The 27252-nt window shown below is 37.1% G+C and overlaps 1 protein-coding gene across 1 annotated transcript in view; it reads left to right on the top strand.

Annotated features, from left to right (window-relative positions):
• Positions 1 to 27009, top strand: part of TAFA1 (TAFA chemokine like family member 1) — a 495724-nt gene extending 468715 nt beyond the window's left edge. Inside the window, exons 4-5 of the mRNA XM_038565885.1 lie at positions 18639 to 18763; positions 24341 to 27009. Of these exons, the coding sequence (XP_038421813.1) occupies positions 18639 to 18763; positions 24341 to 24358 (143 nt within the window). The 3' untranslated portion in view covers positions 24359 to 27009. The remainder of the gene's footprint in view (positions 1 to 18638; positions 18764 to 24340) is intronic.
• Positions 27010 to 27252: the final 243 nt, after the last annotated feature.

Genomic DNA, 27252 nt, shown 5'->3' with positions numbered 1-27252 from the left:
TTAGTAAAATTGAATATAGCTTCTCTGGACCATCATAGTTAGTATTACTCTATTGTGAGTGTATCTGGATTGTAATTAAGAAAACTCAACATTGCCACAGACACTGAAGTGCTCTGGGAAAATGCCTAATTTACATAAAGCTATGCCAGCTCTCTATCTTCTGCATCTGGTGCATTGTGAAGGATGATGTGATTGTACAGACAAAATAGGGAAATACATAATGAGGACAGAGAACCACTCTCAGGATTGTCTATAGGTCAATTGAATATCTGAATTTTAATGCCAAAAAATCATTCAGCTGTTGTAAATATCTAGTACTATATGGATAGAAATGTCAGTGATCTGGCATTGGTGCAAAGAAACTACCACATTTATCCATCCATCCATCCATCCATCCATCCATCCATCCATTTACCCATCCATCCATTTGATTCATTCATTCAGTTAGTCCACAAATATTTATTGAGTACCTTCAGTGTTACTTAGGTTTATGTTAGGAAGCAAGTAACAGATACCCAATTGGAATAGCTTGAATAATGCACATGAATTTTTCTTGTATAACAAGAAATCCAGAGGCATTGGTTGGTGATATTGGTTCTTTGGTGGCATAAGTGCCAGCATTGCAGCAGTTTTCCTGATATGATAGACACTGAAGTTGCAACTGCCAGGAAGTGAGAGGATTGAGGACAGCCAGCAGTGATTTTGTGGAGCTGGAGTCAAGAATGACCTGATGGTCAGCAGAGTAATTAATCCTGGAATGGTTGCTCTCTACTCCATGTGACCTTTCATCATTTTCAACAGCCCCAAGCACAAGTACTTTCAAGCCTCTTCATTTGTCATATTGGCTAATCTTTAACTGGCCAAACAAATTAAATGACCAAACTCTGATAGAAGGGCTGGGGACTAACCATAAGAGACTCTTAACTCTAGGAAACAAACTGAGTTCACCAGAAGAGAGGCGGGTGGGGGATAAGGTAACTCAATGATGGGCTTTATGGAGGGCACTTGATGTGGTAAGCCCTGGGTGTTATATGTGATTGATGAATCACTAAACTCTATCTCTGAAACCAATAATACACTACATGTTAATTAAATGAATTTAAATTTAAGAAAAAAAGAAGGGTTGGGGAAATAGATACCACTTCTTTAAAAAAAAAACTTTTATTCAAATTCCAGTTACTTAACATATAGTGTTATATCAGTTTCGTGTGTACAATATAGTGATTGAACACTTCCATACCCAGTGCTCATCGTGATGAGTGCACTCCTTAATCTCCACCATCTAGTTCACCCATCCCTCCACCCTTGATGGGAGGAGAGGAAATGTCACATTGCAAAGGACTGCACAACGAGAGAGAGTAAGATTCTTTGGCCATTTCTACAGTCAGAAAAGGGGATATTAGTATCACTTGACATAAAGAGATGATCAATACAAAAATTAAAAATGAGCCAGCATCACTACATCAAGATCGCTATTACAGTAAGATTTTCAAACCACGACAACCAATACAACCATCCCTACCCCCTTCCCAGATTCTCAGCCCTCAGACCGAACTTTGGGTTTACATTACATCCTACTTCCAATTTAACTAAACTTAAAGCTTTTCAAGTCAGAAGAGGAGGGGACATGTGGCTCAAGGCAGTACAACTATAAGGCTGAACTTTTTGCACATGGCTGCATCTGAAACATTGCTGTATTTATATTACTGGTTTCCTTTGATTTTATAGCTTTCTGGATGCTATCACTGACATGAATAAAATAAATTGTGAAGTGACAGTATTGTGAGTTTCTTTCCCCATGTATGTTGGCAGTTTCTAAAAGCTTATTCTAAAAGTTTAAATAAAGTATCTGATTTTTAAAATCGAAATATAATTGACATACAACACCTTATTAGACTCAGGTGTACATCATAGTGATTCAATATTGTTATACATTGTAAAATGATCCCCATAATTAAGTTTAGTTACCATCTGTCACCATACAAAATTGTGACAGTATTACTGACTACATTTCATATGCTGTACATTACATCTCCATGACTTATTTATTCTATAACTAGAAGTTTATACCGCTTAATTCCCTCATTTTGCACTGCCCCCCGCTCTTCTCCTCTCTGGTAATGAGCAGTGTGTTTCCTGTTTCTAGGAGTCTGTTTCTGTTTTGTGGTGTTGGTTGATTCATTCTTTTTTTTAGATTTTAGATGTAAGTGATATCATATAGTGTTTGTCTTTCTCTATCTGACTTATTTCCCTTAGCATAATACCCTCTCTGTCCATCCATGTAATTGTCAATGGCAAGATTTCATTCTTCTTTATGACTAATATTCCATAGTATATATACCACATCTTCTTTGTTCATTTAACTATCAATGCACATGTAGGTTGCTTTTATATCTTGGCTATTGTAAACCGGTGCAATGAACATGGGGGAGCATATCTCTGTTCAGACTGGTGTATTGTTCTTTTTCTTTTTAAATAAACACCCAGAAGTAGGACTGTGGAATCATATGGTAGTTCTAACTTTTAATTTTTTGAGGAATCTCTGTACTGTTTTTCATAATGGCTACACCAATTTACATTCTCACCAACAGTATCCTAGGGTACTTTTTCTCCACATCCTTGCCAATACTTGTTATTTCTTATCTTTTGAGACTGGTCATTCTTACTGATGTAAGGTGATATCTTACTGTGGTTTTGATTTGCCTTTCCTTGATGGTTAATGATGTTGAGCTTCTTTCCATGTGCCTGTGGGCTTTTGAAGTCTTCTTTGGAAAAATGTCTCTTCAGGCCCTCTGCCTATTTTTTGTTTTGTATGTGTGTGTGCGTCGGGGGGTGGGTGGTTATAGTAGGTTGTGCACATTCTTTATGAGTTTTGGGTATTAACTCCTATTGGGTGTATAATTTGCAAATATCTTTTCCCATTCAGTAGATTACCTTTTGGTTTTGCTGATGGTTTTCCTTGCCATGCGAAAACAGTTTAGTGTAATCCCATTTGTTTATTTTAATTTGTGTTGCCTTTGCCTGAGGAGACTGGTCCAAAAAAAATATTGCTCAGAATCTTGTCAAAGGATTTACTGCCTGTTATTTTCCAGGATGTTTGTAGTTTTAGGTCTTAATTCAAGGCTTTAAATCCTTTTAAATTATTTTTAAAAGATTTTATTTATTCATTCCTGAGAGACACACACACACAGAGAGAAGCAGAGACATAGGCAGAGGGAGAAGCAGGCTCCATGCAGGGAGACCAACATGAGACTCTAACCTGGGATCCCGGGATCATGCCCTGAGCCAAAGGCAGACGCTCAACCACTGAGCCACCCAGGAGTCCCCCTTTTAAATCATTTTTATGTGTGGTATAAGATAGTGGTCCAGTTTCATTCTTTTTCATGTAGCTGTCCAGTTTTTTTCAACATCAGTTGTTGAAGAGACTGCCTTTTCCCCATTATATATTCTTTCCTCCTTGGCCATAGATGAATTGACCATGTATTTGTGAGTTTCTGTAAGGGTTCTCTATTCTATTGACCTATGTATCTACTTGCATGCTAGTACCATACTGTTTTGATTACTATTACTTCATAGTGTAGTTTGAAATCAGGGTGCATGATGCCTCCAGCTGTATTCTTCTTTTTAAAGATGACTTTGGCTATTCTGGGCTTTTTGTGGTTCCATAGAAATTTTAGGATTCTTTGTTCTAGTTCTATGAAAATAATGCCATTGGTATTTTTTATGGGAATAGCATTAAGTCTGTAGAATGCTTTGGTTAGTGTGGACCTTTTAACAATATTAATTCTTCCCATCTGTGACCATGGTAGTATTCTTTGCCAGGTAGTATCTCAATTCTAAGCTTTTCCCTTTCAGCTCTTTAAATATACCATGCCAGTCTCTTCTGGTCTGCAAATTTCTGCTGAAAACTCAGCTAATGGTCTTGTAGAGTTTCCCTTTTATGTGACTATTCATTTTTCTCTTGTTGTATTTAAGATTCTTTCTTTATCTTTAGCTATGTCATTTTTATTATAATGTGTCATGGTATGGATCTACTTGGGTTTTCTTGTTTGGAACTCTGTACTTCTTGAAGCTGGATGTCTGTTTCCTTCCCCAGGTTAGAGAAATTTCAATGAACATTTCTTCAAATAAGTTTTCTACCCCCTTTCTCTTTTTCTTTTCATCCGGGATCTCTATAACGTGGATATTAATTTTATAAACTCTTTTTTTCTTTTTGCTGTTCTGATTGGACAGTTTTCATTGCCCTGTTTTCCAGATTGCTGACCCATTCTTCTCTGCCGTCTAATCTGCTGTTGATTCTCTGTGGTATATTTTTTTTATTTCAGTTATTGTATTCTTCAACTCTGACAGACTCCATAATATTTTTTAACTCTTTCTTGAAGTTCTCACTGCATCACCCCCATTCTTTGGTGAGTTCAGTGAGCATCTCTATGACCATTACTTTGAACTCTCTATCAGGTAAATTTTTACCTCTGCTTAATTACGGTTTTCTTCTGTAGTTCTATCTTGTCCTTTCATTTAAAACATAGTTCTCTGTCTCATCATTTTGTTTGACTTGTATCTGTTCCTATGAATTAGGTGGAACAACTATCTCCCTATCTTGAAGGAGTCGCCTTGTGTAGGAACCTCCCCAGTGTTGACTTAATGTGCTGGCAGCTTTGACAGACCTGCTGGAGCAAGAGCAGGTATAGGCCAGGGAAGTTCCAAGGTGTACCACACCAGGGCCATCCTGGTAGGACAGCTGAAGTTGATGTAGTCATGGACCAGGGCGTGTTATAACAGAGCCACTTTGGTGGGACATTTGGAGCCAGAACAGGTGTGGGTCAGGGGATTCCTGAAACTGGCCATATCAGTGCCACCTTGCTGGAATGGCTGGAGCTGGAGTGAGCTGATGGCTTAGGGCTCTTTGGGTTGCCCTAGAAGCCTGGCTAGGGTGCCAGGATTCCTGTTATCAAGGTTGAGGGTGAGTACAGGGAATGGAGCTTGCTAGTGCCTCCCCCTCCTGAGAAAGTTTTAGCAGTTCCTCACCTTTTAGTAATCTAAGCTTAGTAAATGTATTTCCTTCACTTATAGTCTAGTCGCCCTTTAAGATACTGTTTTTTTTTTTTTTTCCACTGTATCCCAGGACAGGCAAGCCAGTGAACTGGCCCCTCAGTGATGTACTTTCCTACTAGAGATCATCACACTGGAGATGGGATTCCCATCATTTACATCTTTCTGTCTACCCTACTCTTCTTTTTTTATATATATAAAATTTTATTTATTTATTTATTCATGAGAGACAGAGAGAGACAGAGAGAGAGAGAGGCAGAGACACAGGCAGAGGGAGAAGCAGGCTCCATGCAGGGAGCCCAATGTGGGACTCCATCCCGGTCTCTAGGATCACACCCCGGGCTGATGGCGGCGCTAAACCGCTAAGCCACCGGGGCTGCCCTACCCTACTCTTCTTTATGTTGTCCCCCTATCATTTGTTGTGTAGAAACTCCTCCTAATTGTTCTATGTGTATGTATAGAGTTGGTGTACCCATGGGAAGAGGTGAGTTCAGGGTCTTCCTACATTGCTACCTTGAACATAATTTCTAAATGTTCCATACTATTGAAAGTAAATATTTAGAAATGAGGACTTTATAACATTTCTTCAACTTTAAAATTCATGTGAAAGCTCTGGCATGTTTTTATGTAACTCAGACTGCCTATATTAAGTGATGCTAAGCATAGAGCAAATAGTCTATAAATATTTTCTGATAAGGGAAGCTAAACCCTTCCAAACCATTCAGGCATTTCCACAAAAATAGCCATGCTAGTTGTGTGGTATTCTGTAGGGGAAAATAAAGCAGTTGATTATTATTTTCCACTTCTCAGGGGGCTGGTGAAAGAATGCATATGCTAAAGAGGTTTTGGGCAGTTCTTCCAAATTACAGAAATAGCCAGTTATCAAATTATTTTGCCATTTCAAACACATACGCAAGAATCAGATTAGATCCAAGAGTGTTCTATGATCAAAGTTTACACATTTCATCCTTACATGAAAATCAGGTTATTTTTTCTGAAGTTAAATTAATTATAATAAACCTGAAGGTATCAAAGTCTCCCACAGAGACTATCTGAGCATAATCGCATTAGAGCATAATGTTCTCTTATTTTATCATACATCTATGAGACAGGCATATAAAGCATTGAGAGCCACAGGCTTTTCGTCCAGGACTCACCCCTCCCAAGATTTCCATGCTCTCAGTTGTAATTTACTCAACCACCATGACATCCTAATAAAATAAGAGAAACAGTGTGTCTTGTTCAATTCCCCAGGATTTGGCTTCTGAGGCAATAGGTGAGTTCAGGGATAGAGACACCTCTCTTTTGCTTGCTATCAATTTTATAGATCTGAAGAAGCCTAAGAGGTTTTATGTGCCCTGTTCTTTCTCTCTTGTCTAAAGTCTCCATCAGTGCCAAGAGCATCTCACTGGGAGTTTGAACTTTCCTTTAATCTAATCCATTTAGAAAATGACTCACAATTTATTGAATAAAGTAGAGAAAATTGATACCTTTTCATTAGGCTGACAAAGTCTTTTTCACTGTTGGCATCTGAAATGTGTTTTCTATTTAAATTTTATTTATATCAATCTTCTCTAGTGGGAGCAAGATTAAAATGAAAGATCATACAATCAGTGTACAACTTTCACATTACTGCCAAGATTGTAAGCCCTCGTTTTGCAAAGGAACTTGATGCCAAGAATTTTCTGGGAATAATTTAATATTTGGGATTAGCTGTAAAGTGGAATCAACCAAAAGTGATATTTTAATGTATCAATAACAGTAAAAGTTATTAGTTAACATATGAAAGGAAGAAAATTTACACTACTGACGTTATTTGGTAATGGTAAATCTGTAGCAATTTTAGCAAAATTTTAGCAAAAACTGTATTATAGAATGTAATAATAACCTCACAAAGTACTTTTTCAAATTGGGAGAATACTTGTATATAAATATATTCCTCCAGTGAGCCATTTCTAAACTGTAAGAACACAGAGAGCTAGCACTCAAAAGATATATATGTGCACGTGGCTTAAAAGTTTCTTATAAAGGGTGCCTGAGTTGTGCAGTAGGTTTAACGTCCAACTCTTGATTTCAGCTCAGGTCATGATGTCAGGGTCATGAGATTGAGCCCCACAACAGGCTCCATGCTCAGCATGGAGTCTCCATGAGATACTCTCTCCCTCTCCCTTTGTCACCCCCACCCCCACTTCTCTCTCTCTCTTTCTCTTTCTCTCAAATAAAGGAACAAATCCTTATTTTTCAAAGTGCCTATAAATATCTTTTTAAATCTGATTTTCCCTTTGATTTAAAATATAGAGACATTTTGGAGATTTTCTCTACGCCCACATCCAGGTAACAGTCCCTCCATTCTGTTTCCATAAATGTAAATGGATCAAATAGAAGGGACAACCACCAGGAAGCCAAATTTCAAAGGGACAAACATAAAAGCACATTTAATTCTGAAATAGCAAGATTCTCCATTCTCCATGCTGAGTATGCTAAACTTACAATGTATGTGTGTAGTAAGTACATTCCATTCAGCAAGGACTTCCAAGAAGTATCAATTTACACTAAGGAATGTAATATTCTTTTTGTCCTCATTTTCGTTTTGGCTTAGAGCCTTTGTTCTGTCTGACCTCATGATTCTCTCCTCAGGTGTTACAACCCTCTGGGTTAGATTTCCTTGAGGAGGAATTATTCACAAGGAAATTGAGGTTTTGCTGCTGCTGCTGTTGTTGTTGTTGTTGTTGTTGTTGTTGATGTTTTACTATGTCAGGTCTACTCCACAGATAGTCGCCATGGACTATGAAGACTGACGGTTCACTAGGTTTACTAGCTGGCTAAGAACATGTTTCTGCACCCCCAAAAGACAAACAAAATCCATGCTCTACTAAAATCATTAAGAATTCTAACCAGGGGGATCCCTGGGTGGCGCAGCGGTTTAGGCGCCTGCCTTTGGCCCAGGGCGCGATCCTGGAGACCCGGGGATCGAATCCCACGTCAGGGCTCCCGGTGCATGGAGCCTGCTTCTCCCTCTGCCTGTGTCTCTGCCTCTCTCTCTCTCTCTCTGTGGCTATCATAAATAAATTAAAAAAAAAAATTAAAAAAAAGAATTCTAACCAGGGTTTTTGAAGCTGTGCAGAGAAATGAGTATGTCTGGTGAGAAATAGCATTATTACAGTTTCTTGACAGTTTATATATCACAAATGCTAAACATTTTTTTAACCTTTTGACTCAAAAATACCACTTATTGGAATTTACCCTGAGGAAATAATTAAATACTTACTTTTTGCAAAGGCATATGTGCAAAGGTGTTAATATAAGCATCCTTACTCATAGCAAACGACTAGCAACAAAAAAGACAAATTTCCAATCATTAGGGGGCTGGTTAAATAAGATGTACCCTAAAAAGGCATATTGTTTATACCTTAATATAATAATGCATTTCTTATATTTATAGACATGGAAAAATATTTATGATTCCATGGTTAGATTTTAAAGAAGAGTAACAGACGAATATGTGTGGAATGATCTTACTTTTAGAAAAAAAAATTGTATATGTTGGTGTATACATTTTTTCAACTGTTTAAAAAAATGTATATTGATGACCTGACAGCACCATTCCTTCCACTTGGGAATATAAATCCAATCTTTATGGAACTTATAGTCTAATGGGAGGAAAGGACAAACATCCAGAAAACTACAAATGTGCGAATTCAGGGAATAACACATACTATAAGGAAAATAAAGCAGGCTATAAAAAGGAAAGTGTTAGGGTCAGGTGGGCGTGGATTATTTTAGATAAATTATCAAGAGAGGCCACTCTAAGACAAAACAGAACAAAACAGGTGAATTGAGGCTCAGTCGATGTCAATTCTGGGCAAACATGCCCTGGACAGAGAGTGAGCCAAATCGGAAAAAAGACTTGTAAGTTTGCAGAAGAGTTAGAAAGGTAGAGAGATTGATCCAAAATGGAAGGTGGAGGTGGGGCTGATAGAAAAACATGGATGGAGAAATGGGAAGAGCCAAGTGATAAGAACCATTGAAGGCTATAGTAAGGAGTACAGAATTTATTCTGTGTGCTGGAACCATTGGAGAGTTTTAAGCAAAGGAATGATATGAAATTACTTACATTTTGAAAGATCACTCTGGACCCTGTGTTAAGAATAATCAGAGATAAAGTCTGGAAAACACATAACCAAATGTAGCAGCTTATTTCTTCTTAATGTCATTATTTTTTTTAAGATTTTCTCTCTGTGACTATCATAAATAAATAAAAATTAAAAAAAAAAAAAAGAAAAAAAAAGATTTTATTTATTTATTTGAGAGAGTGAGTGGGAGAGAGAGAGAAAGAGAGTATGAACTGAAGGAGAGGCAGAGGAAGAGAGAGAGAAGCAGGCTCCCCTGAACAGGGAGCCCGATGTGGGGCTTGATCCCAGAATTTGGGGATCATGACCCGGAGTTGAAGGCAGACACTTAACTGACTGAGCCGCCCAGATGCCCCCTGCTTAATGTCACTGTGTTTACTTTCCTTTTGCTAATTACCTGTATGCTTTGAATTTTAGAGAAGAATATATATTACTTTTAAAATAAAAAACAAATGTTTCTATGGATGGCAAAAATAACATCATAAGGCATGTGTTTGGACAAAATTACAAATCACACTCTACCATAAACTTCAGGGTTGCTCTTAGGTGTTTTATTTTTTTTTTAAGATTATTTTATTATTTATTCATGAGAGACACAGAGAGAAAGAGAGAGAGGCAGAGACACAGGCAGAGGGAAAAGCAGGCCCCATGTAGGGAGCCTGAAACGGGACTCGATCCCGGGTCTCCAGGATCACACCCTGGTCTGAAGGCAGGTGCTAAACTGCTGAGCCTGCCCAACTCTTAAGTGTTTTAAACATAGAATGTTAAAATGAAAATATGGAATGTTCAGTAGAAAATTATTTAATAACCATTATTTTTTGTGTTTCTTCCTAAACATATATTTAAAATTACATACGCAAATGAAAAACTATAGCTGAATTTAATTCTAAAATAAAAGCACTGATTTAGTGAAAGCAAGACTAACATGCAGTGTTTATAAATGGGCACAGGGACAGAGTTATCATGGACTGAGAGTACAGGATAAGCCAGGGACTCCAGCTTTGGTGTAGAACACACAAAGAGGAATATTAGTATTGGCAGGAATAGGGAGCACTCCCTTGAGTTGACAAAAAGTCTGAATATTCCCTGTCACCAGAGCAGACAGCTTTTTTCAAAGCAGTAGACACTGTAACCCTGCATTCTGATAAGAAAGCTTGGAACAGCCTATGACAAGCAAAAGATTTGTTTTGTGTTTTAACTTAAAGCTCATGTGAAGTTAGACTCTACCGCATAATATGTATACTTATTTGCTTTACTATGAAAACAATTTTGTTGGTTAAGTAGTTATTAAATTACCTCAGCTATGAAGACTTTTTTAGTTTTTGAGTGTAGGTGACTCACAATGTTGCATTAGTTCTAAGTGTACAACATAGTGATTCAACTTGTACATACTTTATGCTATACTCACCACAAGTGTGGCTGCCACCTGTCCTCATACACTGCTATTACAATATCATTGACTGTATTCCCTATGTGTCTTTTATTCCCATAACATTCATTCCATAACTGGAAGCCTGTGTCTCCCACACTTCGCTTCACCCATTTTTGCCCATCTCCCACCTCTTTTCTCTTTGGCAACCATCAGTTTGTTTTCTGTATTTATAGGTCTGCTTTTGCCTTCTTTGTTCTTTTTTTTTTATTCATTTGTTTTGTTTTTTAGATGCCACATATGAGTGGAATCAAGTGGTATTTGTGTTTCATAGTCTGGTTTATTTCACTTAGCTGAATACCCTCTAGGTCCATCCATGTTGTTGCAAATGTCAAGATCTTACTCTTTTGTGGCTGTATTATAATTATATCCTGTATTTGTGTGTGTGTGTGTGTGTGTGTGTGTGTGTGTGTGTGTGTATATACCACATCTTTTTTTTAAAGATTTTATTCATTTATTCATGAGAGACACGGAGAGAGAGGCAGAGACATAGGCAGAGGGAGAAGCAGGCTTACTGCTGGGAGCCCAATACGGGACTCAATCCCAGGATCCCTGGATCACAAACTGAACCAAAGGCAGATGCTCAAACACTGAGCCACCCAGGTGCCCCCATACCACATATTCTTTATTTATTCATCTATTGATGGACACTTGAGTTGCCCCTATATCTTGGCCATTGTAAATAATGATGCCACCAACAAAATGAAAAGGCAACCTATTAAATGAGAGAAGATATTTGCAAATGATATATCTCATAAAGGGTTAATATCCAAGATGTATTAAAAATGTATACAACTCAACATCAAAAAAAATCTAATTAAAAAATGTGCAGAGCAGTGAGGGTGACAGAACATGAGAAACACCTAACTCTGGGAAACGAACAAGGGATAGTGGAAAGGGAGGTGGGCAGGGGGTTGGGGTGACTAGGTGACAAGCACTGAGGGGGGCACTTGACGGGATGAGCACTGGGTGATATGCTATATGTTGGCAAATTGAACTCCAATTTAAAAAAAGCTCAAAAAATAAAAAAATAAATTTAAAATATGTGCAGAGGATCTAAATAGACATTTTTCCAAAAAAGATATAACTATGGCCAACAGACACATGAAAAGATCCTCAACATCACTCATTATCAAGGAAATGCAAATCAAAACCAAAATAAGATATCACCTCATACCTGTCAGAATGGTTTAAACACAACACACACACACACACACACACACTCAAGAAATAACAAGTGTTGATGAGAATGTGGAGAAAAACAAACCATCATGCGTTATTGGTGGGAATATAAATTGGTACAGCCGCTGTGGCAAATATAGAGGTTCCTCAAAAAATTAAAAATAGAAATACCATATGTTCCAATAATTCTACTATTGGGTATCTTCCCCCCCCCAAAAAAATGAAAACATTAATTTGAAAAGGTATAAGTGGGGATCCCTGGGTGGCTCAGTGGTTTAGCACCTGCCTTTGGCGTGATCCTGCAGTCCCAGGATCGAGTCCCGCATTGGGCTCCCTGCATAGAGCCTGCTTCTCCCTTTGCCTATGTCTCTGCCCCCCCCCCCCTCTGTGTGTGTCTCTCATGAATAAATAAAAATAAAATCTTAAAAAAAAAAGGTATAAGCACTCCTATGTTTAATGAGGGCTCTTCTTGCTGCCATCACCCTGACAATCCAAATCAGATCCACTCATTTGTTTCCCTAGTATCTGGCTCATAATTTATCTGTATATATTATCACATCATTACACTTAGTGTACACCTCCCACAATAGACTATAAGCCACTTCATGGTAGAAACCATGTCTGTTTTATATTTATTTAGGTCATTAACAGCAGTTAATGAATATCTTTGAATAAATAAAAGATAACTTTTGTCTTCAAATACCTTCAAGGGAGATAAATTCCCCCAGTTTGAAAGCACTGGAATAGAATTTGTAGAAGGAAAGCAATACTAAGCAATCACATCATTAGTTTCACTTTTGTCTCTGAGATATATTGTAGGTTCTACAAATAAATACAGTCTAGTTAGCAAAAACTGAATATATGCATCCCACAATTAGTATAAACTTCCATTAACGATAGGCATTAACTCTCTATGAAAGTAATTGGTTGGATGCATACATAGCTGGCTAGAGGACACATGGACAAAGAAGAGAATAATTGCCACGCGTTGAGTATAAAATTTATTATGTATTACACTAAGATGTTGAGCTCATCTGAAATTTAGTATAACCAGTTGTGATTTTTATTGACTGCCTTTATAACTCAAGAATCTGAAACTTGACATAAACAACTTTCTGAAGCCATTCTACCAGTGAGTGGTAGACTTAAAGATTCAAACCCAGGTCCCTCTATCCCATATCAAAGAGCTTAGAGTCATAACCATTACTTAATGCCTCTATACACTGGACCCTATCCTTAAATGATAGTTCACAGGAAAGATGGAATTTGGAATGACTGCAGGCCACAGTATTCTATGCCTTTAAGTTTCTGTTTACTTTGATAAAGACAATAACACAGAGGGAGTCATGGCAGGTCTTTTGAAGGAAAGCATTGTAACAACTGTTCCAACAACCTGTGCATAAAGGAAGGCAGGAGCTGTCCCAGCTATGTCCCCAATTCTCCTGGAGTTCCAGCCATTGCCTAAACTGCATGACAGTTTGCACAAAAATGAGCCTGGAAATTTGTCTTGATTGATGTACTCATAACCTACTTCTGGGAACATGAATGAAATCATATGTCCCACCATTTAATTTATGCTTAAACTCTCATAAGTCATAGAAACAAGCTGAGACTTTGGCATAATATTGAAGAACAATGGTTCACTCTCTCACTTTGTGAAGAATTGCCTTTTCTGTTTTGGAGTGATTTTATTCTTTGGAGTAATAAAAGTGATGATGCCAATGATAATAATAGCTAATATTCATTGAACATTTATTGAATGCCAGACACTCTGCTAAGTGCTCTGAATGCACTTTCTCATGAAATCCTCCCAATCCTTTGATATAAACACTATTCTTTTTTTCTTTTTCTCTGTTTTTTTTTCCTATTCATTCATTCATAAACTATAAACCTGTCTTGAGTTAGTCTGTGCCATTTGAGGATAAATGCAGCAGGATCCCTGCCCTCCAGGAGCACACTGCCTGGTGAATAGGCAGTCTTATGAGCTAATAATTTGAGTCCAGTGTGGTTAGGGTTACAGTTGATGTAGTTGAGTTATTGACCATATGGTTTCCTCAGTTGTTCCTAACATCACTTTCAGCTCTGCCCTTCTTCACAATTCTGGAGTAGGCATCCAAAATCAAGACCTATCCCTTCTGTGTGAATGTAGCTGTGCTTATGTGGCATTTCAGCTGTTTGTTTCTTCTTTCTTCCGTCTTGTACATCCCTGCCAAATCCATCTTCCCCAACCACCTTGTTAATCACATCTTCCCTTTGCACACAGAATCTAGAATATTCAGTGCCTTATCATTCCTTTAAGGGGAGAAGAAAAAAAGCCTGAGCTTCATGCTTTCAAGAACTTCCACAATCTTATCAAGATTTCCTCTTCCCACTCTCCAGTGGGAGCCTGCTCTTCCAGCACAATAATGTACTACCAAGGAAGCACTTTGTTTATTTATACCCCCTTACCATAATGTATGCCAAAATGCCAAAATAGTGCTGATATTAAGAAAGTCTGAGCTACATTAGGGCAGGGACTGTGTCATGTTCATTATTTTATCCATCTTACTAAATCAGGTAGTCCTTTGACTACAGAAAGTGCTCAAAGAACGTTTACTGAGTTGAAACCCAAATATTATCCATTGAAATGATAAACAAGGACTGCACTTCTTCAACAAGATAATTTGTATTTGCTGTATTTATTAAGCCCCTTGCTTAGCAGTACCTAAGTTCTGTTTACATGGAAAAATGCCTCAATAATAACAACAACTAATAGGACTTCTGGTCTATTTAAGGTTTATCATTGAAAGATGGGTTGATTCTCCTTTGACAGTCTCCCTTTTGCTCTGTAGCAACATGACCTGGTATAAGGGTGAAATCAAAACTCATGATTAAAGTAGTTTTAGTGATTTTAAGAACCTCTCAAAGAACGGTGAACATTCTTGAAGAAGTTGAAGATCAGATATTTTCCTGAATATGGCACATTCATAGAGAGAATTCTCTGCCTATGTCTCTGTCTCTGTCTCTCTCTGTCTCTCATGAATAAATAAAAATAAAATCTTTAAAAAAAGGTATAAGCACACCTATGTTTAATGAGGGCTCTTCCTGCTGCCATCACCCTGACAATCCAAATCAGATCCACTGATCTGAACCCCAGGGTTAAAAGGGAGACTCTTTCATAATCACCACATATAAGAAAGAGTTAGGTTTTACAGCTGATATTTAATTAACTCAGTTATTCTAGGGGATAAAAAGTTGTCATAGAATTTAGGCATCTACCTCACAAGTTTCTTGTGGCTTCAAAAATTGTTCACTACTGGGGTTTTCTACTAAAATGTTAGAAGTAGTAAAATCAAGCAATATCTATATAGCCCTTCAGTCTAGGAAGAAACAAGCGTCATGTTAACTGGCTCTTACCCACAATATTTTTTTAAGTTAACTTAATTTTGTAAGAAACTGGATGCTTTGTGTTTTCAAGTGTTTTGTGTTTACATGAAATTTATTTTCAACAATAATACATGAGAGAGAATTGATTCATTCACTCAGCAGTCAGTAAATGCTTTTTGAGAGTTCTGTGAATCCTGAACACAAAACTAGAATGAGTTAGGACTATTATGATGCAAACCAAGGATTCTATCATGAAGCAGGTCTGTATTTTAGTGTTAATATCCCTATGCTTCCTACCTAGGTAAGCTTGGCAAAGTGATTTAACCCCTCTGGCCTTCGGTATTTTCATCCATATAATTGGTTTAAAGTAATACCCACCTTTAGGATTGCTATGAAGATTAAGATAATACTTTTAAAGTTTCTGTCTAACACAGACACAGAGGAGGCCATCAAAAGCTTCCATTATCATTTTTATTACTACACTGACCATTATAATTCAAGATATTTAGAATTATGTGTGTTTACATTTTTCTTATTATAAGTATCTCTGTAAGAAAAATTATAAAAGCAGTTAAGTAGCATTCATATTAGCTCACTGTATTAAATCTAATTAATCATTCCTCCTGCAATAATCTGAAGGTTTTAGGTAGCTTCCTCTAATGGGAGAAGAGGGAGCAATTTATAAATCCTCTCTGTGATTTTCTTAAAGTTATTGCAGGAAATATGAGTATATGAAAAAATTAGGAAACAAGACTGTAGCTTGACCTAGGACATGAAGTGTTATATATTAAAATAACCCATGTAATGCATAAATCAGAAGCAAAATCAGTCTAATAGCATCTTTAGAAAAGCAACACCAGAAGAATGTACTAGATTCTAATAAATCAGAGGGTAATATCGAAGCATCAAACTCTGTTTAGAAGAAGCAAGTGAAATATGAATTTTTAGAGATTACAGGCCAGTCTGGGGGACTTTTCTATTCTTAGAAAGCCTTTTGTTTTTCCTTGTGAGCCAGTGGACTTTTACTACCTGGAATTAAAGGTGATCTGTGGGTTTTGAGATGCCTTCTTTTTCGTATTGTCTACATTCTCATTTAGAAGATATGAACGCCTAAGAGAAAGAGAAACTGCTTTGTTACCTCGCAACAAAGTAGGTCAGCTCTGAGAGGGCAGAGAGCAGCCTAAAGAAGAAGGAACAGGGTCCTTCCGAAGGAAGTAAAGATGCTAAAGCTGACCTTACTGGCAGTTGTTCATTATTTGTGTGCTTCTGGGAAAAAAAAAAGTCACAAACGCTAAATGGAAGACTTTTGGGAAAGGCAGTTTCCCCTCAGAGCTAAGATCAGAGGGTTTCCATTTGTGGTGTCGATTCAGGGCAGCAATAGTGAGATATTAGGAGGGATTTTAGGGGACAAGTGTGGGAAATGCCACCAGCCTTTTGCTGACTGAGTACTAGCCGAAAGGAAGCTTCAGATTGTAGGCTCTCAATAAACGCTGCCAAGTCCTGACTTTTATCTCATGTTACCGGAAACCTTGCAATTTATTTTTGTTCCCTTTTGACACTACATGTGTCTTTGCTGCCAAAATACACGCGTCTCTTATTTACTGTTGTCACTTGTTAATTCACACAAATGAGGTCTCTTTTACCTGTGAATGGAATCTTGCCCTATTCCACATCCTTGTACAGAGCCCTGCCACTGAAAGGGAAGACATTCTTGGGGCACCTGGGTGGCTCAGTCAGTTAAGCGTCAGACTTTTGGTTTAGGCTCAGATCATGGTCTCATAGGTTATGAGATCAAGCTCCGCATCAGGTTCCACGCTCAGCAGGGTCTGCTTGAGATTCTCTCCCACTGTCCCTCCCCCCATTTGCACTTGCTCTAGCTCTCTCTCTCTCTCTCTCAAATAAATAAATAAATCCTAAAAAGAAAAAAAAAACACTCTTAGCTCTCATAGTCATTTTGTACCCTACAGAGGATTTGCGTCTTCTGTTACTACTCCCTGTTTTGCCAAAATATCACATTATCTTGCATACGGATAGGCTATTTACAAGATTTTACTTCCTATACTTGTGTGCTATATTCCAATGAAGATACATTTTATGTCGTTCAGTCTGGTCCACACATAAGGTATGAATCAAACAGAGGCAAAATTACCCTTGAAAAATTCCTTAAATTGGCTGAATAATAGAGTAGACATGATTTTACATATAAAATCAAATCTTTGCGATTCATACACTGGATTCCAAAGGAGGGAAAGTCCAAAGTAAGGGTAGTATAGAAAGAGGAAATCTTGAATGCAGGCAGATGGCTGGATGTTTAAACCATTCTGCTTTTAAGTTAGTAAGCTAATCCTTTTATGAAATGCCTAATTCCTGATGAGTGGAGAATTTCAATGTGCTCCTGCTTCATTGGTGGGGGGCAGTATTAATCCATTTCATTTTAATATGAATCTTCTCTGATGTTAACAGATATCATCTGACCTCTTTGTCATTGTGAAGAGGAAGCATTATGATGGGAATTCTTCTTTGGGAGGTGAAGAGCTGGTAATTATCAATAGAACTAAGGTTCCAGTCCAGTATGAAAATAGCCAATTGAAAAGTGCTGTAAAGAAACACTGGTAGACATTTTGAGAATTTTGGATGGCAGAAATAATTCTTCACTCATTAAGGAATTAAAGAATATGTGGAGCTTCTTGATTTGTGCAGAAAGTGCGTCCAGTCATTTTGTTTATAAAATCTTAATATCAAAACAAAACCCAAAACAAATGTGTGCTATAAACACATCCACTAAATTCACTGCCAGCTTCCTATTGTGCTCATCTTTGATATTACCCTGAAAAGTAGGGCTTTTTTTTTTTATCAGAGGCTTAACTTTCAAAAGTTTCACCCACATCATATAAACATCATATAAACATCAAAAGGAAACCCAACCCATATCACATACCTTTGATTGTAAACAGATACTTTTATTTATTATTACTCATGGTTTTTATTTTACAGGTTTTGTTTATACATTCAGTCACTTTGGTTTTCTTCTCAAAGCACTATAGTGGGGGATAAACCCTAATGCTGGGTACATAAACTGGTTTGTCTGAAGGAATAGCTCTGTCATTCTGAAAAGCAGTTAACACTTTTGTCTCCTTCACTGAAAAGAAATAGTACAGGTCATGGGTTTGTGAAAACTAACACAAAAGTTCCCCCAAAAAGTATGTCTCCCCACTCCATATGTTTTCATCCTTTATCATATGAGGAGATTTTTGACAAAATGTTACTTGATCAAAACAGTCTGCATAAAATTTTATTTGTGATGTAAAACTGGTACATGAAAATATTACTCTTCTTCATAGAGAATTCTTAGCCAGTCATAGAAAGTTAAAGAGAAGCTAGCGGGCTTCGGAGAAAATTGACACTTCGGGAGGGTCACAGCCCCCATGCCCAAGTTGCTTGGATGAATGCAAACAAATTTGTTTCCTGTTTTCATGCAGCTTCCATAGTGATTGGTAAATGGTGGTGTGAGATGGAGCCTTGTCTAGAAGGAGAAGAATGTAAGACACTACCCGATAATTCCGGATGGATGTGCGCTACGGGCAATAAAATTAAGACCACAAGAGTAAGTTTATTACTTTCAAATGTCTCATGCACGTGACCAACTGTACTGTTTGCCTTTGTGTTCTACAAACAGCCCCCAGAGAAACTTTGAACAGGAGATAAGAAAGCCTTTTTCCTGACAGAAAACATTCTTAACCACTCATATCCATGTCCATCCATCAACAAGAAGTTAGAGATTGAACTTGACTTTTCCATACTGGCCAGTTCATCGTTTCTGTGACTGGCTCATAAATAAAGCTAGGTTGCCATGGCCAAAGGGAAGAGGAACAGTAATTATTCAAATAATTCCAGCCAACAACAATGGCTTTCAAAATAGATTATAAAATAAGGGTCTTGCCTAATTCATCCACATGGTTTTCTGAAAAGGACTGTATTTAATACAAATAATTTAAAGAATTATTTGATGATCTTTTAAAGAAGTGAAAGGTTTTGGTGATGTGGATTGTCGTTCCTTGGTTTCTGTGGTAAAATAATGAGTTATCTTCAAAATATATAACAACCTGCATATTGAGGCCATCCAACCCATCAGAATTGATGTTGAAATACTGCAACAGGTTGGAGAGGACTGGCTAGGCCACCATTGACCTAGTAGATACTAAACAATAGGAAAGTGTAGAAGTTCTAAAGGGGGCATGGTGGAAGGGTTGCTCAGAGCACTCAAGACAGTATTTATTCAAATATACTATAAAACTATGTCAATATTTGAACAACTAGTATGGTTACACATATGTATATCATGCAACTGTGAGCCCTATTATGCATGTTTGTATTTTAGTGCATTGACTGTTGTTGAAAGCTAGCTCGACCAGTTATAAATTCCAACATGTTGAACTTGTAGCCTTCCACAAGGGTGACTCAAATTTAAAAGAGCATCTCTGATTCCCACCCCTGTATGAGTCTTAAGATGATCTTTCTTCTCAGCATTATCTTCTTTAGTAATAAAATTGGTACTTGCAGCCTTGTGATGCAGAAAACATGATACCTTATAAAAACATATTTCATATATAAATAAGTGGAGACTCTTTGTATATCAAATTTAGTTGCCCACATTGACCACAATAAGGTCAATTGACCTTATTGACCACAATAAGTGGTAAATGGCTCTACCTCCTTGGCTCAAGGCCAGGAGAGGTTCCTCAACATCTTAGCTTGTTAACATGAATTTTCATGCACCTGAGATGCTCAGCATGATTGTCATATTTCAATTCAAAGAAACACCCTCAGAAGATATTATTCAATAATGAACCCAGCTCATGCCATTTACCTCCAGAAACCATCGTCATTAACTGATGGTGAGTGGATTTCATGTTTCCCTTTGCTTATATTTTGTCTGAAATTAATTTTAACAAGCAATACTGAAGATGCCCTCACAAGTCAGTTTTAAGCTACTCTGAATCATAGGCTAGTATGATTGAAATTCAATCACCCTTATTTCAAGCAGGTTGCTGATATACTTTCTGCCAAATCTCCATTTCCTCTTCCAAATGATAACTGATCTCCCTTATTGAATGTAAGTCCTGCTCTTATGGTTCCTCCAGACCTGAAACTCAGTAAAGAACAATAACACAAGTCAAATTATTTCAGGATTTGAATATCTGAAATTCCAAGGGTACCAACTGGGAAACTCTTTGGAAGACAGAATGTAAATAAACAAAACACAGAAAATGTTAATGCTATTTTTTATGACTGTGTAACTTCCTTTGATTTGGTCTCTATAGAGTATATTTTAAAACATGTTGTAAATACTTCCTAGACATTTTCTGTCCTCGCGGAAGTACAGCACAGATCTGATCACAGTAATAGAGGTTGGAACACACTGAGTTTGCTACTGTCCTGGGTGGGCTGAATTCAACAAGACAGTTGAGTATACAAGAGAAATAAATCGCCCATGCGGTTGGTTTGAAAGCAGAGGATGTACCTGTTCTGATGTGTGTATCCATTTCAAGGGCGGAAATAAGAGATTGCTCTACAGCTATGTGAGCAACACATCACTCAACTAATAAATCTCAACTCTGTCTTTAGAGAAGAAAAAAGGAAACACTAAAAAAGCTGCACGTTTTACACCTTGAGAAGACTCAGACACTACTACTGACTTACATTTTCTCCTCACTTTCTTACAAAGAAATTCACAGTGAAACACACACTTAAGTGAGAGCTAAGTCCCACTGATACATACAGGAGCTTCCATTCTGTATAAATGGCATGCTAATATCAATCCTTATGTAATATCCTCCAAAATAGGTTTTATATTAATTTTTCTAGTATGCTCTATGTGTTTTTCCCTATCAGAGTATAAATACGTCTACATACTTCAAATATTGCCTCTGGCAGTTTAACTTTTAACACAGTTTAATAGACAGATGTACTTTAATTTTGAGTTATAGGTTTTCATTGTTCTGTTCTTATCTAGGAGGTAATCCTTAAGGTAAAAAGTTCGAGTTCTTAAGGAAAAGGAAAAATAAAGAAAATCATCTCTTTGGTTTTCATGTATAAGACTGATTTATGAAGAGTGCTCTCAGAAAAAAAAAAACAACAACATAAAAGAAAAAAAATACTTAGATTGTTAGTGACAACTGAGAGTTTCCTTCATCCTGCTAATTTTTTAAAGTGACTCTAATATGAAGAGATTTTCAAAATAGTCTTGAGGTATCATTTTTCCTTATATAGGTTTTTTTCCCCAAAACCTTGCTATTATGCATTACTTCCTAAATAATCATCCCGAGTCAAAATTCTCAGCAGTCTGTGAAATGTAGATAAACAAAAGATATTTCAAAGTGTGATCTAATTCAAAGTTTCATGATGCTCATTTTTTAAGAAGGGTAGAGAATAGAAATTCATTGCTTCATTTAAAGGACCAGACACCACAGAATGGGAACGAGTCAGGGTAACAGGCCAGTCTGAAAGAAAACCTTGGGAAAATTAGATCTAGGTGACAATATGACCTACAGAAGGAAGGAGAAAAGATAAGTAGAATCAGGCACAGGCTTCCCTTTCAGAAGATTAGAGAAAATAAATCTTAGGAAAAGAGAAAGCTTCCTGTATGTCATTTTACAGAGAAAAAAATAGTCACCCTTGAGAAATTTTCCAAACCCAGCATGGGGAACAAGAAAGCTGGTGATAGAAATCCTCCTGGGAGAAGCCTGGCACATTTGGGTGAAGTCTCATGGCTAAACTTTAACCCTATTCCTGCTTGACCATTGCTTCAGTTATTCCATTAAACTACTGTCTTGGCAGTCTGTGGCAAGACTCACCAATCCAGATTTCGACAGGAAAACTTTTCCTATGGTTTTAGAAACCTATTGGTTTATTTCTTTTCTTTAAACTTATTTATCCAAAATATAAGTTTGGAAGTTGGGGATGGTATTGGGAAATTGGCTCTGTAGACTCTGGATTTGCCAATCTCCATAATCAGGTAAGCTAACTCCCTATAGTAAATATTACACTTAATATATACGAAATACTAATGTATAATATGGCATAATATGTATTTGAAAAAAAGAAAGTTGGGGACACTATATCCAAAGCATTTGGGAATACTCTTTGTATTCAGGAATGATGCCTTAATTTAGAAAGACAGACCTCTCCCTGGAGAAAATACGTGTTTGACAGTACTGTAATAATTCACATGTAAAAAGTGAACATTCATTGTTTGGGAACATAATGAGGAAGGGAATAAAGTGAGGAGAAAACCAAAGTCAATTGGAAGGAAAAATCAGCAGGTTAAAATAGTAGAACGTTATCTGGTATAATACCTGGGGACATATGAAGCAACTTTGGATCTCCTTCAACTCAATATGTTAGTGTCTTTTGGACTAACGAGAAAATGAACAGTTAGATTTATACAACATAGAGTCAAGTTCCCTTCCCTAAAAGGGCAAATTAGCAAGCTTTAGACTGCACACCTAACTAAAATGGCTATCTTGTCAAGTTGATATTTCATGCAAATCCACTATGGTCATTTGTCCACACCCTCTGGGGCCCATCCTCCTAATGGTGACTCTGAACTTGCATATCTCCATCCATCTCATGGATGATGACTGATTCTCATCAGTCAATGTTTTTTATATTGTGAGGGGTAAAGTACTAGCTTTGACATATCCCAACTTTATCACTCAGCATTCCACCAGGTCTGAAGTGTTACAAAAGCCTTTACAATCCTGATTTCCAGACTACTTTGCATGAACTACCTTTTAGAGAGAAGAGTAGGAAGATGGAGCCAGGTTAGTGGGTGCAGGGGAGATGGATTTGGAAGTTGCAGGAGGAAAATAAATCAATTTATGCTGTCACAATTGCCCTTGGGTTAGAGTGAACTCATTCATTTCTTTAACCCATAAATATATTTAAGCCTCTTCCATTTAAAGTTAGGGTATTAAAGTTTGGTGGATGTGATAGTAAACAGGACTGAACTCCTGTTCTTCCATGAAGGATAGGGCCTAAGGTTGGGGATGTGAAGGGGTGAGAATGGCAAGTCAATAGAGACGAAAGAAAGGCAGTTACAATTCAGTTTTGTGAATGTCACTTTCCCCTCCTTTTGGTGAGAAGACAATGGAAACAGGAGGTGACAAACACTACTGGAATGTAGAAAACCAAAGTTTGGAAGAATCTGTTAATTTATATGGAGATGATAAAAAAAATAAATGTGTGAAGATTTCTCACACATGCTGCCCCTGGCACAACCAACTTTTGAAATCAAACTTTTACTACTGTTCCTACCCAACCTTGAAAACTTTTCATGGACTCCACCCCTGGACTCAGGACACTCAATTCCTGAGACTATATATGATGAAGAAAAATACCTAAGTCCTAGAACTCTAAAGTAGAACCTTCAACTCTATTACAATCATCATTTCTGCCCCAAACCGGTGACTCTCCTTTTTAACATTAGAGTCTTTGGGACCATATTCAAATATATTAAATGGCATCAATAATGGTGGGAGCATGCTCTTGGTTGCCCTTGAGTACTGTGTCATTGAGAGGAAGAGTTCCTCACCCAGAAAAGGTCTCCTATGTTCCTAAGAAAATGAGTTCTAACCTTGGCAGTGACTTTACCTTATGCCACCCCTCTACATGTTACAGCAGGCCAACTTGACAAGGTCACAGAATGACCCACCCAGTTCAAATTCAAATCAAACAGACACAGGACTAACTACATAATCTAAAGAGCCCAGTGCAAAAAATGAAAACAGAGGCCTCTTGTTCAAAAATCAGTAATAATTTCAAGACTGCAATAGCGGGTTATTAAGTGAAGTGTAGGGCCCTTCTCAGCACAGGGCTCTGTGTAACTGCATAGGTCACATACCCATGAAGCCAGCCATGGTTATTCGTTGCTCCAAGAGTCTATCTCCTCAGCTGTGGCAAAATAAATGTAAGGAATTGATAAAAATATGATGGCCTGTCAGTGTGCCCTTTGATCATCATTTGAGAACTACGGCTCTAGACTAACATTTTTGGCTAAAGATCACTTGAAAGAAGCAACATACTAAAAATTCAAGATGTCTTCGTTTTCTGCCTATTCACCTTTCTTTGTGCCTTCATTTTGTTCTTTCTCCCTGAAATTTCTTTCTTTCTTTGGTTTCAGATTCACCCAAGAACCTAATGGAGCATTTGTTATAGTAGCAAAGGAAAACCACCTCTGCGGAAAATACATTTTAAGAATTTAAAACATCTTACACATTACAAGCCAAATGGATTTCTTATTTGCACTTTGACTGGTTACCAGATAATCACAGTGCTTTTACTGTGTGTCACGAAGTACCCGATAGTGAGAAGACCTGTGCTTTTGGCAACACCATGGAAAGTGGATTTAAAAAATAGGGTTTTCTCAACGAAAATTTTTGGGATTATGAAGAATGATCAACTATCTTCTAATTTGGATCTATAGTTACTTTGTACCATTTTAAATATATGTATATATATAATATTTTGAAATATTATATATTCTCTTCAAGAAATGAACAATACCACAGTTTGAGGCGGCTGGTGTACCTCTTTGAGTTTGGATGTTTTGTTTTGTTTTGTCGCGATTTCCTTTTTTTATTGGCAAGGAAGAAGACATGTGCCCTTTTGAAATTTCAACATGGCACTCACACTGGAAGGTCAGCTACAGGTGGACTCCTGGAATCTGAGGCATCATAACAATACTGAATCAAGAGCTTCCTTCTGTTACTACTAGATGGCCCAAGGAAGAACATCGTCCTGTTTTATTGCTTTCTACCCTGTGCAATATTAGCATGCAAGCCTGGCTTACATAACCATACTTTATATTCAATTGATATATAATAACCATTCTAACCTCTTCCAGGAAAGTATTTTTAGAACTACTAGCTTTTCCACAGATAAGACAATGAGGATTCTTGAGGGAGCTACTCCACCATGCTATTAAGACTCTGGCAAAATTATGGTATAATATGGATCCCTGTATTAATAAGTTCTGTAAATACAATGTCTTAAGGCTTTGTATAGCTGTCCTAGACTGCAGAAATGTCCTCTGATTAAATCCAAAGTCTGGCATCATTAAGTACATAGTGCTGTAGCAACAAGTCTTATCATGGCACCTCTTTCTATGTTTGATTTGCTTTTTCCAAGAGTATTCAGATCTCTTCTGGTGAGACAGGAAGACCATTAAAGCAGTTAGGTTTCAGAATGATCTATGTGACCAAATGCTAGACAGCCCTATTAAAGTGGTAAACAACTTCTTTCTAAACCTACTTGTCCTATTTATTTGCCATTTATTTTTTGAGTTAGTTTTATCCAAATCCAGAGAACACTTAGAGATTTGTAGTCAGCCAGAATTTTTTCCATGAGGTCTTTGCTGCCATCACAACCAATATTTCTAATCATAGTATTTTGAAAATCAGAGATTCATTTCTATAACTCCTGTGTTCTTAGCCTTCAAGATGAAATGTCAAATCCCATTATTGGGCTTCTGTACTGGTCATTTGGATGATACACATGGGGCTCACTTCCCCCCCCAAAAAAGAGATTTTTATCCATCTTCTCTTTTTAAAATTTATTCTGATGATGATTATAGAAAGGAAGTATCTCTTTATTATCTACCTGGGGTAGTATAATAGTACTATAAATTCCTGTTACCTAACCTGTCATATTGCAAGTATATCTATTTTTTCTCCAAAGCTTTCTCTCTGGAATATATGTTGTTAGGGCCTCTTATTAGATCACCAGCACAATTGGTCCCCTAGTGTGGATTTTTAAAGTTAAACCTCAGGTAAAATCCAGAGGTTCCTTCATGTCTACCAACATAGCTCGAAGTCTGATTGAATATGTAAATAGTCTAATCAGATAGATTGATTCTGTACCTTGAACGCCTATAAAAGCATCCAGAAACGGACATGGAATCCTAATTGCAAAATCTAGGCTTTCCAAATACTTTCACAAATATTTGCCAGTAGATAACCATAAAATTCATACAAACAAATCAGAATCTCTTGAATTTATGGTCCATATTCATGTACTAAGTAATATATTAGCAATTGACTTTCACCTGTAAACTTCAGAGTAAAACCTGAGGTCATAAATGCAAAGAATTATCTGGAACACTACTTCCCAAAACGGGGAGGAAAAAAAAAAAAACCTCCGTAATCAAATATATCGAGGAAAAGATTTTAAATAAAATAAAAAAGAAGTATTTACTGAGAAAATTTTCAGAGCCTTTAATACACCAAAAGTGATGTATGTCTTCAAGAAAGACTAAAGCATGGGTTGCCAAGTAAAGAGCTTCCAGAATTCAGACATGTACGATGGTTACTTGACTCATGGATGGTACATCCTTGGCTAATGAAAAGCTACAAGGAATTATTTCTGTGAGATATATTCACTGCCCTGTCACATCTTTGATTTTTTTCAACAGAACCAGAAATCTGAATTTTTATATAAAATCTCCTAACACTTTTAAATAATATTAACTAATATGAGATGTTTGCCATTAAAAACTCTACAAGCATTATTATTGCTTTCCCTTGGAAAGACGTAGAACAGAGAAAGGAGGGAAAAGACCACATCAGAATCAGGCAACTATCCAATAAAACTGCAAATATTTGTAAATGTCATCAAATTCAATTTGGATTTATCATGCTCTTTCTACAAATATGTGAACCATCAAGTTGTATTTAAACTGGACCCACCCCAGTTAGGGGGACTCGGTAGCTACCCCATGCCTACATCTATTTGTTGTTTAAAAATTTTTATCATGTATTGCTGGTAATAAAGAGCTCAGTGTGGTATAACTAATAATGATTTTGAGCTTGTACATCAAGTATGGTAAATAATGTTGTAGCATAACTAGAGCAAATGGAAAGGGTTTCATCCAGAACCTGTCTCTTGGTAAGAAGGAAAACAGGACTCATTTTGTAAGACAGATTTTTGAGTTAGGTAAAGCTTATTTGTTGGCTTTTTTTTTTTCTTTTTTGCGTGATTAGATTTATCTGTTAATGGATTTGGCAAGCACAGTGAGAAGTTTTACTACTAGGCTTT

This window comes from Canis lupus, chromosome 20, assembly GCF_011100685.1.
Source record: "Canis lupus familiaris isolate Mischka breed German Shepherd chromosome 20, alternate assembly UU_Cfam_GSD_1.0, whole genome shotgun sequence".
NCBI lineage: Eukaryota > Metazoa > Chordata > Mammalia > Carnivora > Canidae > Canis > Canis lupus.
Note: the sequence above shows the minus strand (reverse complement) of the source record. Positions and strands in the feature narration are given on the sequence as shown.